Genomic DNA, 17,642 nt, shown 5'->3' with positions numbered 1-17,642 from the left:
AGGTCCTAGAAGCCACCACAGTTCCTGGCCTTGTGACCCTCACGGGCCCTTCCCAACATGGCAGCTCACTTCAAGGGCAGCAGGTGATTCTTGCTCCATTCAGCTAAGATGGAGTCTTATCGAAAGTAACATAACCACAGACGAATTTGCCACATAATGAAACCTAATCAAGGGAATGACATCCCATCACCTCCGCCATAATCTCTGGTTAGAACCAAGTCGAAGGTTCAGCCTGCACTCAAGTGTGAGGATGCACAAGGGCTCATTTGGGGTCACTTTATGGCATACGGTCGCCTTGCACACTCCTCGTAGACGCTCCCCAAGATTCACATACATTTCAAGTGCAGGAGTGTGGGTCAAGCCCCAGAATCTGGCTAAGGACTCTTGTTCCTCCTGAATTAGTTTAGCTGTGGGACATCAAGCGTTCCCTTCTCGCAACACATATCCCTACCCAGGCCACAGGCTCTAGCTCCATGTTCCATGACCAGTAAAGACAAAACCACTCCATAAGGCCGTGGTTGATGATTGGCTCTGCAGGACCACGAACTTGTAATTTTAGCCAGTCTTGTTCCTAACAACCCTTCAGCATGTGGCCACATCCTCTCCTCTTTGTCATTCCCTGCCCTCAGGACCAAACCCCCGTCTCCAATTTCTGGCTACTTTTTCTTACTGAGAGGTTGAGCAGTCTTGTGCCTTGAGGGTTGCAACTTCCACCCCAACCGGATCAGTAAAATGTTTCACTAGACAAACGCAGTTCCTGCCCTAGGATGAATTCTCAAGTTGGGTGTTGAGATAGTGTGCTTTATTTGTGACACAACGCACGCAAACGATTACAAAATGATAATGGGTTCGGATCGGTGGTGGAATAGAAATGCCTTAGGGCGCTCTGTGATCCTAAGGGAGGGGTCACATGAGGAAACCTACAGGCAGCGGCTGGGAGGCTCTGGAGGCAAAGCCATGACCGGCATTGTCAAGGTGTCAGCAGGAGGCCGAAGGGGCATGTGTGGGGAGTGGGCACGGAAAAGGGGCATCGAGACAGACACCAGTAGGATAAGAGAATCTGAGGAAATGCTGGGATTCAGTATGGCCAGCTGGGAGTGGGAGAGCGAGAGGAGACGGGGCAGTGAGGAGGGCAAAGCCAGATCATAAAAGGCTCACACCCCTTGCTAAAGGAGAAGATTGAATGGGGTTTTGTGTCCGTGAACTTCTGAACTCTCTGCAGATGCACGTGTTGTTCACAATGCCTAAGGGTCCATACTCCAGGTCAACGCATAAAATGGGCAAGGTCCAGGATCAACTGAAACATATGGTCAACCGGAGCAAAGCCTCAGATATCTTTCCAACCCTTTGGCCACAGCCTCTGGGACGCTTCCGGTGTTGCACTCCCAAAGCATGTGGTGGACACTCAGATCCTAAGCTCAGCCACACTCTCGCGTGATTATTGGTCCTCTGTTTCCCCCACTGGGCTAGGAGAAATGACGGCTAGGTTTTATTCGTGTTCGTAGCCTCAAAGCCATCTCTCTGCCTAGGACAGAAGAGGCATTGATATTAAATCACAAGAAAATAATAGCTAACATTTAACGAAGGCTAAGTATCTGTCAGGCATTCTTCTAAGCCCATGACATGGATTATATCATTGAAAAATTGCGAACACTAGCACTTTTATTGGATTCATTTTACATATGAGAAAATCAGGATGCAGAGAGGTTGTGTAACTTGCCTAAGATGACTCAGCATGAGAGGAGGAAGAGGATTCTAATCTAGACCTTATCTCCAGAGCCTTTGAACGAATAATGTCAAGGCTTGAGAGAACAAGAGTATGGATTTGTAGAATCGTCTAAGAGCACGTTTCCCAGAGCCTGTCCAGCCAGTGATGCGTGTGTGTCTGGGCGAGTACCAGGCATCATTTGCTTGACCTTAACCAGTGGACCGAATGACTCTCCCTCCATTGTCTCCTGTGGGCCTCACAATAACTGTGATCTCTAGGCAGGTTCGTTATTCTCGTTCTATGGATGTGATCATTGGGGTTCCCAGAATCAGTGAGCTTCTCGAGAGCACATCCCAGAGCCTCTTTCTAGTCCATATGTTTGGGCTCCAAATTGTAGGGTCTTCTCAGTGATAACACAGTTATCCTGGTGGTAATGATTCCTTCTGATGAATTTCTTCGTTGCTAAGATGGGAACGATGATATCTACCTTGGCAGGCGGTTGCGAGGCTAAATGAGCTGATAGATGTAGTAACTGCTCACTGAAGACTGGTGGTGGGTGTTGACGTCGTTACAGTTCTCACTGCCATTGTCACCTGAGAAGATGTGGGATGAAGAGTAGGCAGATTCCAGCTATAGCTCAGGCGTCCTGAATTTAAAGTAAAACGGCCAAACACGGGGGGGAGTTGACAATCTTGTTTGGGTTCATAGGCAGGGTTGGAAACACGGATTCAGGTCTGCACATCAGCAGCACTGTTGATCAGAAAATGCGATCAGGAAGGATCACCAAGGGCTGGAGCCAGGACTCTGGTCGCATCCAGGGCCGGGAGCTGACATTTCCAAACCTCCTGACATCATGGTCCTTACCATCACACCATGAGATCGCTTCCTGTTTGTCTGAGCTCAGGAGGATGGATCCAGCTTATTCATCATTGAATTTCAGCTCTGTGTCCCCTAGTGCCTGCCATATAAATATTGGATGGATGGATGGATGGATGAATGAATGAATGAATGAATGAATGAATGAATGAATGTACCAGTGGGTACCCACTTACACAAACCAAAAAAGCATGGATTGGAACCTAGCAGGGCACAGAGCCAGACTACATAGAGCAGGAGAGCTTGGAGTATGTGACCAAGCCTCCTGCATGGACCCTCGCTTGTAATTTCCCTCTTAGACACCAGGAAACCTGGTGCTGACCGTTGAACCAAAGACTCTCCACCAAGAGCGAGGGGGAACCCTTTTCCTTTGCCGAAACAGTGAAGCGCGTGCACACACACACACACTGTCCCTCCACCACCATCACCCCCTTCCACACAGGGAGTTTATAAATATAATAAGCTCAAAGGATTGTTTGCATTTAGCTTCTGCCTGAGGCAGGGGCATGGACCAGATGAGCGCTCAGTGACTTTTCAATGAACAGCATTGTGCATCACGGTGGCTTCTCTTCTTTCTAGCATGAAGCACACTTGGGAATTTCAAAAACGATTCTGAAGGCCCCCAATTGAAAGAGGTTGTTTCCTTTAGTAACTATTGACTGTAAAAAAATAATAATAATATGAAAATATGGTGACAGACGCCATCACCGAATGTATCAATCGTTGGATGAATTTGTCTTTATTCTAAGAGTGTTTTCATATATTTGAAAAACATAGACCTATATGTGCAGGACACATTATTAACATATTCATATTCCCATTGATTTACCAAAGCTTGCGGTAACTTCGGTTTTTCAAGACATCTGCAGCCCTCCAGGGCTGGGACCCGATGATCTAATTCAAATTCTCACTGTTTCCACTAACTAGCTGGTGAAGTAAAAGGTACGCACATTGCTTCACCTCTCTCAGCCCTGTTTTCTTTAACTGGAGCAATAATTCCTACCTGCCTCTCAGGTGTGTTATGAGGTTAAATGGGCTAACGGAGAAAGCACACACCTATGTCTAACGGAGGCTGTAGCTTCATCCCGTCTGACACCTTCCCAGTCTTGCCTCGGCGTAATCCAAGACTAGACGCTTCCTTAGTTTCCTTCTTCCTTCCCCTCTAGGTTCCTGATTGTCCTTGGGTGCTTGATTCTGGCCGTCCTGACCACCTTCAGGGAGTACGAGACTGTTTCGGGAGACTGGCTTCTGCTGCTGGTGAGACGGCGCGTGCACCGTGGTGCTGTGCTGCGGGGGTAGATGCTCTGGTGGGGCCGCCAACGACAAAGACAAGGGGGCCCTTGGGTGCAATTCTGCCCAACCGGTTTTGGTTTCCTGGTGTCTCTGGCCAAGTCCAGGCCCAGGAGAAAGCATTGATGAGGCCTGCTGGGGGCACAGGGGGAGCTGGGAATGGCTGGCCTGTGTTACTCCAGATTAGAGATAAGGGGACATAAACAAGGTCAAAGCAAACACCAATACCCACTGGTTAAACGATAAAACACAGCTTCCCAACTCTCTGACCGTAACGCAAAGGCATGTTTCCTGCCAACCCTCCCTCTGCTTTTCCTCCCTAAACCCTGAAGATCTCTTCCTTCAAGGCCAAGCAACATGTCTGCATGAGCGCTCCAGGTCCTCCCTTCTGGGCCGCTGCCTGTTTTTACTCTCCAGTCTGTATCCCGTGGTGCAGTTAGAATTCTCGGGCAAGTTCCCTAACACCCCGACTCAGTCTCCTCCCATCCTCGCCTAAACTATGTAGCACCGTATGGCACACGCTGATAGGCTGGGTGCAGCCTCCACACCCGGCCGGGAGGAGGCCCCGGGGAAGGGCTAGGCCCTTCTGCAGCCCCTTGAATGACCTCGCCTTCCTGGATTAGGATCAGCCCACCTCTCTAGGGTGAGGCCCCAGCCTCTGCAGAGGGAAGGGATGCCAGCCCTCAGTCAGGGTTTACGAAATAGCAGAACCTCTGCCTCCCACTGAGCTAACCACGTGTCCGTGGTGCCAGAATCAGCAGGTTCCTTCCAAGGGCAGGTGTTGACAGTCTACAGGGCAGGTCTGAAGCTAAGACCTGAGCAGATGACTCCTGGGAAGCCATCCAGTTCCAGGAACTAAGTTTTGAGGATTGCTGCAGTTCCCCAAGGGCCCCAGGGAGGTCACCAAGCCGGGGGTGGGGGGTGGGGGGCAAAGGTGTCTCCGTCTGATCCACAAAGGAGGCTCAGGAGGGAAGATGCAAACCCGCTGCCCCGGGAGACGCCATAGCATATGGTCCTGACGGGCTCAGAGCCTGATCACCTGCCTGGGATTCCTTCTTGGCCCCTTTTGGCCTTGAGACGTTTGTTCAGCCACTCCTTGCCTGGCCTTGGTTTTCCAAAATACAGGATGAGGGTCATATTATAAAATACTTCCGGTGGTGCCTGGCCCAGGAGCTGTGCTCAGTAACCATTGGCCACGATTAGCCATACCGGGGACCAGAGACTGGCTGGGCAATATCATTGTTTCCTCTCCTTTCAACCCAGCTGAACTTCCTGGGGGCTTTTAGTACATTAAAGGGTTTTTTTTTTTTAATGATCCATTAGAACAAAAACATAGAAGAAAGGCTTGATGTTAGAGACAGTCAGCTCATCAGAGTGAAGACAGGAACTGCCCCAAACCGAATGGAAGTGATCCGTCTGTCCTACCCCCTCTACCACCAAACCAGCAGCAACAGAAATCCAGCTCTTCAGAACTTCCGGACAGAAATCGTTCGTTCTGGACGACTGGGTCCCGGTTAATGCGTCTCTCTCCACATGTTCTTCAACGCAGGAAACATTTGCTATTTTCATCTTCGGAGCCGAGTTTGCTTTGAGGATCTGGGCTGCCGGGTGCTGCTGCCGATACAAAGGCTGGCGGGGACGACTGAAGTTTGCCAGGAAGCCCTTGTGCATGTTGGGTAAGGCCTGACCCCGAGCCCGGGGGGCCTCATCCCCTTCTTTCGGTGCATTATTTCTCTGAGGCAATTTTAAGCACGCACCGTTCCTCTGGGAAACCATGCGGCATCCTGGGGACCCGTCCCGCCTCCGACCCTCCCTTCAATCCCTCCAGCAGGTGGAATTCCTGCCCCCGGGGGGCTGCTCTTTATAACGAGTCCACAGGGCAGGAATGCTTGAGGCGGGTGGGGGACACTCTTGGCATTTGGGTCGGGAAGGAGCCGGCTCATTGCAGGGTGTGGAGCAGCCCCAGTCCCTGGACTAGTAGTAGCATCCCAGTCGCTCTGACAGCCAGTATTGCCCCTGCAGTTCCAGACTGACCACGTGGGGATGCTGGTTGAGAATGACCTCTGTAGGACCGCAGAGGTAATTCTTCCATCCTAACACCCAGTCTGGAAGAATCTAGCACCTCTGACCCCCCTCGCCACCATAATGCTGTGTCCTGACCCACCTTGCTTTGGGGAGGTGTCATGGAGACCCCTGCATCCAGGTGTAGACATTTTGATAGCAAAGAAGGTGGAAGCTCTCACACACACCTGTTGGTGCACCCCACCACGTCCCCATCTGAAGATCCTACTAAAATCATACAGTGACAGGACGAAACCTACCTGCAGTGATGGTTAGGAGTCTTGGAGCTTCGACTTCCTAGGGATGGTTAAAGTCAGAGGATCATAGAATGTCAGGGCTGGAAGGGACCTTCAAAGCGTTTGGTTGGGGCTTCCCCGGTGGCGCAGTGGTTGAGAGTCCGCCTGCCGATGCAGGGGACGTGGGTTCGTGCCCCGGTCCGGGAGGATCCCACGTGCCGCGGAGCGGCTGGGCCCGTGAGCCGTGGCTGCTGAGCCTGCGCGTCCGGAGCCTGTGCTCCACAACGGGAGAGGCCACAGCAGTGAGAGGCCCGCGTCCCGCAAAAAAAAAAAAAAAAAGTTTGGTTGAAGATGCCCTCCTGTCTGATACTCCAGCCCCCTTTGCAGCAGCCGTTAAGTGGTCCCCCAGACTCCACTTGCATACCTGCAGTCACGGGGCACTCACCATCTCTCGAGGGTATTCATTCCATCTTAACTCCTCTGACTCTCTTCAGATATTCGAGTTCAGCCATCCTATTCCTCCTCTCCACTCCAGCAGTCTCCTTTCATCGGGAGGAATGTGCTTAGCGGCTTCAACTTCATCTTATAACCCATCTTCTTAGCATCATAGACCCTCTCCTCTGAGCTGCTAATTATTCCTCACTCCCCTTTTAAAAAGTGACCTGCTGGGACTGGACACGGCCCTGTGGGTACGAATGGCCCAGCCAGGGAGGAAGAGCTGGACCCCTCCTCTGTCCTAGGTGCCACGTTCTCTCCGTGCCTCCTGGGGCTGCGTTGCCGTGTTTGCAGGTTGCCTCACACAAAGGACAGGTACCACCCTCACTGTCAGCTGAAGCCTCTCTTCCTTCTTCCCATTTGCTGCTGATGTTGGAAATCTGAGGGTTTTGTTTATTGCTTAGAATTTTGAATGGAAGTAGGGTGGGTGTGTGTACGCACACGTGCACACGTTCAGTTTTGGAGCACTTTGTAGTTGCTGATTTTTTTTCACTTTTTTTTCTCTCTTCCTTTGTCCTCTTTCCATGTCTATCTACCGTGTCTTAGTCCTTTCCAGCTGCTATAACAGTATACCACAGACAGGGTAACTTATCAACAACAGAAATTTATTTCTCACAGTTCTGGAGGCTGGACATCTGAGATTGGGGTGCCAGCATGGCCGGGTTCTGGTGAGAGTCCACTTCCTAGTTCCTAGACAGCTAGCTGTCTTCTTGCCGTGTCCTCACATGATGGAAGGGGCGAGGAAGCACGCTGGGGTCTCTTTCATAAGGGCACTAATGCCATGCCTGGGGGATCCACCCTCATGACCTAATCACCTCCCAAAGGCCCCACTTCCCAATGCCATTACATGGGGGGTTAGGACTCAACATATGAATTTGAAAGGACCCAAACATTCTGTCCATGGCAGCCGCCAACTTTCCTTCCCCTTCCTCTTTCCTGTCTTTCTTTCAAGTCTTAAGCTGACTTCTTTTGGGGCTGACCTATCCAGTGTGTGTGTGTGTGTGTGTGTGTGTGTGTGTGTGTGTGTGTGTGTGTGTGTGTGTGTGTGTGTGTGTGTGTGTTGGCAGGGGGTGGGGGAGATGACTTTGTGATCGTCGGTGCCCAAATTCAGAGGTTCCTGCCAAGTTAGAGGATGTCATAGCATATGGAGCCCGGGCCTCTCCGGAACAGGGGCGTTCCCCATGGAACTGTCTCCACTATTCCAGGATTGTACCGGAGCTCCAGATCACGTTCCCCTGCCGGCCTTCCTGGAGAGGCAAGGCTGGGCCTCAGCATCCACCATCCTTGCTGGCTTCTTTCCTGGTGTTGCTGCATTTTCTGTTCTACTCCTCTCAACTTCTCCCATAGCGTGGCCCCTGTGGGAAATGTTGCTTTTCTCTGTGTGTTGGACAAGAGGCTGCTTATCACGTCCACACATATCATGGCCTCCTTACTCGAAGCAGCCTCAGACCCTGCCATTTTGGGTGTGGATGGGTCCCTCTGGGCCAGAATTTGCTGTCCTGTCAGTGTCATAGACTTAAGTCACATTTACCCTGCACCTAGGTTTTGTTTTCTCTTTCACAAACGTGATAAATGGGTATCTTTGCACAGATAGACTGAGAAGCTTGGCCAAGGATATAGACATATTGGTATCCAGGTGTCTGAGCCCTACTTTTTCCCAAAGCGTAGGCACACCTGGGAGAACTTTGACATGGTGGAAGGGGTGCCAGCTTTTTTGGCAGACGTACCTGGTGTAGATCAAGAAGCCTAATCCAAGCTGGGTGGCAGCACAGACAAAGGTGTAGAGGTGTGAGAGGACGCTGTGGGCTCAGCAAACCACACATGCTTCTAGAAGGTTCCCAAGGGCCGGATCACAAAGAATTTTCAGAAGTTTAGACTTTGCCCAATGGATCAACATTCCTACAGTGTGTTCCTTGGAATCCTGATGCTCTTGCAAAAACAGTTCAGACAGGTCAAAATCTTTTGAGAAAGGCTGGACTTCCTTGGTAAAATTGAGAGCCACGGGGCATATTAGCATATTAAAGGCTCTGAGAAGTCCTGCAGTAGCAAAACCTGTTTAATTGAACTATTTTCAGATTTACTTGATCATGGGATACTTTTTACTTGCTTAGCCCCCTTCAGTACAGTGGGGAGATAACAGATCCGGGAGCCGGGGGGAGGGCATTGAAGGGAAGAAGAAAGAGACCAGGGCCCTCTTTCTTCTATCCTCAGCCATTTAACTTCAGGAGCCAGCTTGGCCCTTTCAGAAGTGCCTCATCCCCTCTGCCCCTTCTCCCAGTCACAGCTCTGGTAGACGTTTCTAGGACACCTCCTGACAGCAGCATCCCACTTCTGGGGTGGGCCCCACGTTTTCCCACAGTCTACCCCAGGGCCTTCTCTGAAGCTGAGGGCGAGGTCACAGGCAGCGGAGCTCGCGGGCGTGGGGACGTTACGACCCCCTCAGCCAGCAGGGAACAGGATCTGGTGGACAGATGGCCCAGCTCCCATCTTTCAGAGGGACACTGGTGGGAGGTGTTCTGCCTGCAGCTCAGAGGCTCCAGCAGCGGCCTTGACAACACCCCTTGCTCTGGCCTTTTCCCCGCCCCCGTCTCCCCTCACTTCTGCTTCCTGAGATCATTTCTCATTAAGTCACCCACAGCCGCGTCCCCGTCTCAGGGGCTGTTTGCAGGGGAAAAACCCACAGTAAAGCGGCATCTGAGCTTCAGGCTTCACCTCCACCACCTGGGCAACCCAGATCCCTTCTCGGCCGGAGAGGGACCCCCGCGCGCCACCCCTGGAGGGCCTGGGAGCATCACTTCCCTAGGATTTAGAGTGAGCGATGGAGTCCAGCAGGCCTCCTGCATCCAATCCCAAGTCGGCCACATCCGGCCGCGTGGCCCTAGGAGGGCATTCACACTCAGAGCCCCCGTTTCCTCACCTGTCACAGGAGAACGCGAATCATGCGCGGTCCACGTCACGATTTAGCACAGCGGCGCTTAGCGCGTGTTCGTCTGCCGCCGACTGCCTGTGACGGCTCCCGTGCCTCTTGGCCTGACCTCCTTTCCCCTCTCTGTCCTCTCTGCCACCCTCTGTCCTCTCTCCAGACATCTTCGTGCTGATCGCTTCTGTGCCGGTGGTTGCCGTGGGAAACCAGGGCAATGTCCTGGCCACGTCCCTGCGGAGCCTGCGTTTCCTGCAGATACTGCGGATGCTTCGCATGGATCGGAGGGGCGGCACCTGGAAGCTCCTGGGCTCGGCCATCTGCGCCCACAGCAAAGTACGTGTCGCTGCGAAGGGGCCGGACCGCACACAAACCAGCATGGGTTTGTGTGGGATGGGAGGGAAGGGTTCTGGAATCAGGCAGACGGGTTTGAACCCAGACTCTATTGATGTGACTTTGGAGATTTCCTGTAACCCCTCTGGGTCTTCTCTCCTGCCATTTATAAAATGGACATGATAATGCGTTCACCTCAGGGTGAAAAGCACTTAGAATACACTCAGTTCATTGATGTGGTTCAGTTGCTGTTGTTATTATGTAGCCAGAAGCACGTGCCTAGAACTTAGTGTCTGGTACAGATTAGCTCGCCCCAGGGGCCAGGCGCTGTTCTTACTCCCATTTCAGTGCTAAAGAAGCAGATCCGGAAAGAGGAAGTGAGCTGCCCACCATCACAGACCCAGGCCGCCTGGCTTCAGAGCCTGTGTTCAGTGATCTGCTGCTGGTCGTGGTGGCTCTTGCCCTCTCCAAGGGAGATGAGAAGCTGGGATGAGTGGGACTTGGCCCGATCTCTCCCAGCGTCCCACGTGCTTGAGCGGGTGTGGAAACCCAGGCAGGCAGAGTGCAGTGTGTCTGGAGCTGTCTCTGTCGTGCTCCCTGTGTTTCTTTCCTACTGTTAGCCCAGACCTTTGGTAGCATCCTTGCCTGTGTTAACGTCCCTGCATCAGCTGGGCCCTGGAGAAACAAAGGAAAAACCTCTGAGTGGCGGGAAAAACCTCACTCCGAGGCCAGTTCAGGAGAGATCAGAGTGAAGGACCCCTGGGATGTGTGTTCTTCAGGGGATAAAGCCAGGGCTACCTTTGTCACTACAAGAGCATTTTCTTGTGCCAGGCCTGCTGGGTACAGTGGACACCAGGCTACCTTTACCAGGAGGATGTGCTCAGCCCTCAGCTGCTATGAGAGTTAGCCCTAATATTCCCAGCCGTCCCCTTCTCTGGAGACATACAGGAGCGCTGCCTTGCCCAGGAGCTTGTATTGTTCTCATCTTCCTTCCCCCACATCAGGGAAGCACACAGCCAGTGACTAACTGACACAAGGACCTTTCTTGTGTTGGGACCAGCCCTGCGGTGCAGTTCACCCTCCAGAGCTCCCCGTGGGATCAGGCGGAAGGAGGCTCCAGCAGAGACCACAGCCTTGCTGAGTTCTTTCTCCTGCCCTGTCTGGTTTCTTTCACTCCCTCTCTCCCGAGACCCTCCCTCAATCATCACACGCACCCAAGTCTCTGGCTCAGGCTCTGCTTCTGGGGAGCTGCACCAGAGGCAGTGATCCTGGGGCAAGTTGCCATTGGAGAGCTCAGAGTTTTCCTTATATGTGTTGACAGCACCGTGCCACCCCCACTTGGGCAGCCCCAGAATGCCTCCACACAGCGGACTCCTGGGTTCTTCCAGCTCAGGTGCACACCCAGATATGCCGGCCTGTCGTCGTAGAATGACAGGAGCTCAGGAGTCAGACGGCAGCTCAGTGCAGATTTCAGCTCTGCCGCCTTCCAGCCGTTAAGACTTTAAGAACATTGCTCTGTCTTTATACGAGCTTCCCCAGCGGTTAAAATGTGAATCCTTCCAGCAGCTCACATAGGAAAAGGTACATGGAAGTGCCTGGTGAATAATGAGTGCTGATTAATGGTAGCATGGATTATTTCAAACATGCTCTTCTTCACAAACATACAAGTAAACATAGAGAGAAAATGAAATACAAATTTCAAACACCCGGAGTCTCTCACTGGAGGGTGCAGTTTCTTGCCACACATGTTTTATTCCCCATCTGTGCCACTTCTGGCCACAGGCTCGGGGAGGTCAGGGCTTTTCTTTTCAGAGTTCTTTCTTCACCCCGACCTCCTATTTTACCTTTTATCAGAGGACTTGTCAGCAATACCTAAACTTGTGTCCATGGAGCTGAGCTGATTCACAGCTCCAGTGGAAATCAGGGCTACAAATGGCTGGTTATGGTCCTTGTCCTGTATTCCCTCAGATTAGAATAGATGACAGTTGGATGTTTTCTGTGTAATTCCTGGGAAAAGATGGTCCACGCCACCGCCAGACCCCACAACTGATGCCAGGCGGGCCGAACTTCAAGACGAAATCCTGTATGTGGTAGGAGACCGCAGGCAGACGAAACGACTGCTTGGAAAGCTCTGTATCCCACCCTTCCCTGAAACGGTCCCACCAGACGAGCCTTTAGCCTTGCACTGTGCTGAAGCTGCAGAGCAGTTGTAGGGCTGGCCTGCACTTCCGGGGCAGGCAGTGTGTTCAGGAGGTAAGCACTTACCTGGATTTGAGTCCAGCATTTACTAACTGCAAGAGCTTAGACCAGTTCCTTCTCTGAGCCTGGTGAACAAGCACTTACCAGTTCATTTCTTCATTCATTCATTCATTCAGAAAACGTGTTCTCTGGGCCAAGTTCCACGCTTGACTCCCCTGGAAACTCAGAGATGAAGCGTGACGGGCCCATACAGGGTGACACAGGGTTAGACTTTAAAGTTAACGCTCTTACTAAATGTAGGATCGTCCGGGCTCTGCTTCCAGAACAAATAAGCCCTGGAGTCTCTGTGACTTAGCACAAAAGATGTGGGTGTCTTCTCACTCACAGTGTCTCATGTGGGCTGGGTGGTCCTCATCTGTCTTGGAAATGAGCCTTGGGCTTCCCTGGTGGCGCAGTGGTTGAGAGTCCGCCTGCCGATGCAGGGGACGCGGGTTCGTGCCCCGGTCCAGGAAGATCCCACATGCCGCGGAGCAGCTAGGCCTGTGAGCCGTGGCCACTGGGCCTGCACTTCTGGAGCCTGTGCTCCGCAACGGGAGAGGCCACAACAGTGAGAGGCCCACGTACCGCAAAAAAAAAAAAAAAAAGAGCCTTGAGTCACCAAGGCAAGGGAAGGGGAGCCCAGAGCATCCTCTAGAGTGGATTTAAGGCAGGAAGTAGCTGCCGTCACCCCCCCACACATGGGCTGGACCCCAGGCCCTCAGCCCGCACCTGACTGCAGGGGGGCTCAGGCGTGTGCAGGGGCCCGTGGATGTCGGGGAGCAGCCACAGAACTGCGGGCGAAAATTGCCTCCAGTCAGAATTACCTTGAATAGCCTTTGAGAAGACTGCAAGGGGCGGAGTAGGGACACATTTCACTCCTCAGTGACGACCCTGATACCAGCTCTTAATCCCACACAGCCAGTGTTTCTGTGTGCACGTGGACAGCTGTTTCTCTGCTTAAGCACCAGGTGAAACTTCTGACTTGCATCTGGGGGCCAGAGGGTATGAAAGAGCTTAGGCATGCTAGGGTCACACTTAACAGAGCAAGAGGGTCATGTTCGTACAGCCACCGGGAAGGACGATCCAATTCATCTTTTCCTTCTCGAACCCCCAGCGGGGCAGACGCTCGTGGAGGGGAAGGGCTGGCTGGATTGCCTGCAGCATCTCAGCTAACCTCTCTCCGCTGTAAACTCACACGAGTGCACTGTGCATGTGATGCTATGGGGAGGGTCAGGCCTCTAAGCAAATGAGCATCAGAAAGTGTTAGAGATTTAAAGTTTGTTTAGAAAATAGTGAAGGCATTGAAAGAAAGCTAGAAATGAACCCTAGCTCTAGTTGGGGGAGCAAACATCCGGAAAGCTCTCAGAATGGAGGTGACGTTGAGTCTGAAGATGACTCAGTGCTCGCTGGTCGGTCCCATGGGGAGGGACAGGGAGGACAGAGGACCAAGGTGAACAAAGGCACAGAAGCAGGCAGAAAGCAGCCCTGTCAGCGAGATGCGATTCACCCATAGAGCCAGCTGACTGGCCGCAGATGGTCAAATAGATGAACTCTGTCGACGTGAATAGCTTCATTCCCTGTGATGGCTCAGCAGGAGTGACGGGCCTAATCTCTAGACTGTGTTCACCCAGGACTCTGACTTTCTTCTGCCCAACCTACCACAGTAACCACAGTAACCCTTGGAACTGGAATAGAATGAAAGACACAGAAGGCACCTCAGGGATTGTCACAGTCAGGATGTTTGAAACCTCAGTGATTTGCCCATCTTTGCCGTGTCTCTGCACCATCCTTACTATTCCTCCACGTTTTCCTTTAAATCAGCTTTCTCCTGTTTGCGTATACGTCCTAGTCTATCATGCAGTAATATCCATGAAATAATAGGTTTTAGTGTCATCTATGCTCATGTGTAATATGGTCTAAATCAATAGGTGGCCACTTCGCATAAAAAAACACCTATCTGCGTTTGAAGTGTCTGTGGCACTTTCTGGAACTCTCTGGTCCAGTCCCTTCACTTTAAAGATGAAGAAACTGAGGCTGGGGAGGGGGGGGTCATTTGCCCAGTGTCACACGGTCAGTTAGCGGCAGGGCCGGGTCCCTGTCCACAGCTCCGTCCGCTCTGCCAGGATGGCTCCCGATTGCTGTCTGTCACTGTCCCAGTGGAAATGAGCGTTGTCCTTGCTCTGCCCGGTCCTGCATAGGATAGGGGCTCCTGAGTCCCGAGCCTTGTCTCAGAGGCAGTGGCCAGTCTCTCCTGCCTTCTTGCCTCCAGGGGAAGGCCCTTGAGCTGTGATACAGAGATCGCAGAAATCTTCCTCTCCTCCTAGAGCTATACACTTGTTCTGTTAATGATGAAAATGATGACCGTATTATTACTGATCCTATTTTACAGTGATGGGCGATGAGGATCTGAGAAAGTAAGTAAGCTGCCCGTGTCACAGAGCTGGTAAACCTGGACTCCAGCTCCAGTGTGTCTGCTTCCAACCTCCACCCAGCCTCCACTCAGTGACCCCTTCCCTGTCTCTGCTTGCTCTCCCAGGAGCTCATCACCGCCTGGTACATCGGGTTCCTGACGCTCATCCTTTCTTCATTTCTCGTCTACCTGGTTGAGAAAGATGTGCCGGAGGTGGATGCCCAAGGAGAAGAGATGAAAGAGGAGTTTGAGACCTACGCGGATGCCCTTTGGTGGGGTCTGGTGAGTCACCACCTGGAAGGCTGCCCGGTGGGGATTGGCTGTTAGGGACAGAGGGAGATGGAGGGCGTGGCATGGATGTGCTCGGTCGGGCAACTGCATTCTGCAGCCACAGGGGAGAGGAGGCCTCCTCCATTTCTGAACCTGCCCCTGGGAGACGCCCCCTGCAGGGTAGGCCCTTGGAAGGGGCTTTTCCATAGTGTTTATAAGAAGTCAGAGCTCTAAACAGTCTGGTCCTACGGTCACTCAGGTACCTTACCTCATTCGTCGTAGGCTGTCATCAGCCAGGCCATGCTGTGCAAAGAGACACAGTGGCAGATGTAGATGTGTGTACCCAGACCCTCAGCACAGCCCCACACCCACAGGACATGTGGTACTAAAGCATTGCTGTAAGCACTTTACATTTATAAAGCTATCTTAAGCTGAAATAACTCTTCTTATTAGCCCCCGTTTTAAAATGGGGAAACTGAGGCATGAAGTTGAGTAACTAATTCAAGGACGATCTCTGAGCCAGTTTGTGGTCGGCTTGGGATTTGAACTCAGGCATTTGGGTTCTAGAAGCCACTCTCTTAACTGCTCCGAAAGCCTGCCTTCCAGGTTCATAAGTACATGTGCGCTGATAACCTACACATGTAGACGCACACAGGAATATTCAACTCATACCAGGACAGGCACGGGCACAGACCTTAGCCATGCACACATATACACACAATACATATGAATACGCACACCCACAGGAGCACATATATTTAGAATCATCGCTATATACAAAATCACACAGAGACAAATATACACATGAATGTATGTCACATACAATGTTTGCAATTATTGAAATATTTGTTGACTGATTGAATATAGGAAGGAAATCCTTAACTTAGAAACAGCTGTGGTCTCGAGGCTCCCGTATAAACTCGCTGGTCCTTAGCACCATCTCTCCCGTGGGAATCTTATTCTAAATGGGAACAGCACCCCGGTCAGTACAAAGGCTTATAGGTGAAGCTCAGCTGATACATCATTCATTTCCTCTTCCTGGGAAGCCGCATGTCTGAACTCTTCTCTCTTCAGATCACACTGGCCACCATTGGCTACGGAGACAAGACGCCCAAAACGTGGGAAGGCCGTCTGATTGCAGCCACCTTTTCCTTAATTGGCGTCTCCTTTTTCGCCCTTCCAGCGGTGAGTGTCTCTGGTGTTCTCCCTAATGTGCCGGGCAGGATCCCTCGCCGCTTGGCCCCAGCTCCGCTTTCCAGCCTCATCTTCCATCGCCTCGTATCTGGAATTCCAGCTCTATCAACTCAATAACCATCCCCGAAGCATGGTTTCCTGTCTCTCTGCCATAGGCTGTGCTGATCCCTCCGCCAGCCAGGGTGTGATCCCCCCCAAACGCCTACTCCTCTTGCAAGACCCAGTTTCTTTTTTTTATTTAATTTTTTTAAATTGCCGTATAGCCGATTTGCAATGCTGTGCCCATCTCTGCTGTACAGCAAAGTGACTCCGTTATACACACAGAGACATTCTTTTTTTCAATGTTCTTTTCCATTATGGTTTATCACAGGATATTGAACGCAGTTCCCCGTGCTGTACAGTAGGACCTTGTTGTCTATCCTCAAGACCCGGTTTCAACGCTGCCTCCTTTAGGCTGAGTTAGTCCTTCCCTCCTCTGGGCGGAGCTCTGTAAAGGCGGCGTTGCAGACCCCATGCTGGGATTGCATATTTCTGAATCTGCCTGCCCAGCAGACTGTGAGCTCCCGGGGAGCTGAGATTATGTCTTTCACCCACGTAGTCCTTGCACATAGCGGGTCCTTTGTCTATGTGAGTTCCCTTCCCTTGCCCTGTCATCTACTGGTTTATATAAAAAATGCATCTCCCTCGAGAATAAGTTTTGACCTGATAGAATAACTTCCCCAAAGCCCAGTGTGCCCATTGGTGTAATAACAGCAATAGTAATAGATCTCGCATTTGTTGGACATAGTGGGCACTAGATTCATGCCAAACGCTCTACCTACACCACCTCACTTAACCTCTGTGACGACATTAGGAGTTTGGCGCTACATGTATCTCCATTTTCCGGATGAGAAGACCGAGGCTTACTTTGGGTTAGTGAAGTCTCCACAGTCACGGGGCTTCTGGGTTGTGGAGCCAGGGACCCAGGTCTGCTCATTCCAAGCCTCGCTCTTAATCACAAAGCTTGAAGAGAACCTTCTTGTATAACAAACCCTCTTCCCTGCCCTTCACCTCCCATCCTTTTGTCGCTAATGTCCTTTGTCCACTGCAGCCCTACCTGGTCTGTTTTCTTTCTAAACTGTTTGACCTTGGGCATACGGCCCTTCTGATTCTCAGTTTCCTTATCTATAACAGGTGAGGGCCAGTGAGGGTGCGACTTGGTCTCTAAATTCTCTCTTGACTTGAAAAGGGTGTGTTCCTACCTGTGTAATTCACATGAGAGTCCGACCTGGAAATCAAAACAGATCACAATTCAGAGAGATTCCAGCCAGAGTAAAAGCCTCAAGTGACATTCAGGCAACTCCAATATGTTTTAAATTCCCCAAAGAGTAACTGGGAATCTATTCTGCGTCATACGCCTTACTAGGCAGTTCCTATTACATTATCTCACTTTTTTTCCTAACAGAATTACGAGGTAGGTACCTTTATCCTACTTCCGTGTGGAAGAAAGTGAGATACAGCAGAGGGGAGGCTGGCCAGGGTCTCACTGCTGGGAAGCGGCAGAGTCAGGAAGCCCTGGCTTCAAGGCTCCACTTTACCCAGCTCCTACTCCCCGGAAGAGAAAGAAGGGAT

General features: G+C 51.6%; 1 protein-coding gene across 2 annotated transcripts in view; it reads left to right on the top strand.

Annotated features, from left to right (window-relative positions):
- The window catches only part of KCNQ3 (potassium voltage-gated channel subfamily Q member 3), a 270,967-nt gene that overhangs the window by 213,252 nt on the left and 40,073 nt on the right, over positions 1-17,642 (top strand). For both annotated transcript variants that reach the window (XM_059042708.2, XM_067017560.1), the window contains exons 2-6: positions 3,751-3,841; positions 5,424-5,550; positions 9,750-9,922; positions 14,694-14,849; positions 15,912-16,022. In XM_059042708.2, coding sequence (XP_058898691.1) covers positions 3,751-3,841; positions 5,424-5,550; positions 9,750-9,922; positions 14,694-14,849; positions 15,912-16,022 — 658 coding nt within the window. The remainder of the gene's footprint in view (positions 1-3,750; positions 3,842-5,423; positions 5,551-9,749; positions 9,923-14,693; positions 14,850-15,911; positions 16,023-17,642) is intronic.

The sequence above is a fragment of the Kogia breviceps genome, chromosome 17 (assembly GCF_026419965.1).
Source record: "Kogia breviceps isolate mKogBre1 chromosome 17, mKogBre1 haplotype 1, whole genome shotgun sequence".
Classification (NCBI taxonomy): Eukaryota; Metazoa; Chordata; class Mammalia; order Artiodactyla; family Physeteridae; genus Kogia; species Kogia breviceps.
This window is presented reverse-complemented; position numbering and strand designations above follow the sequence as displayed.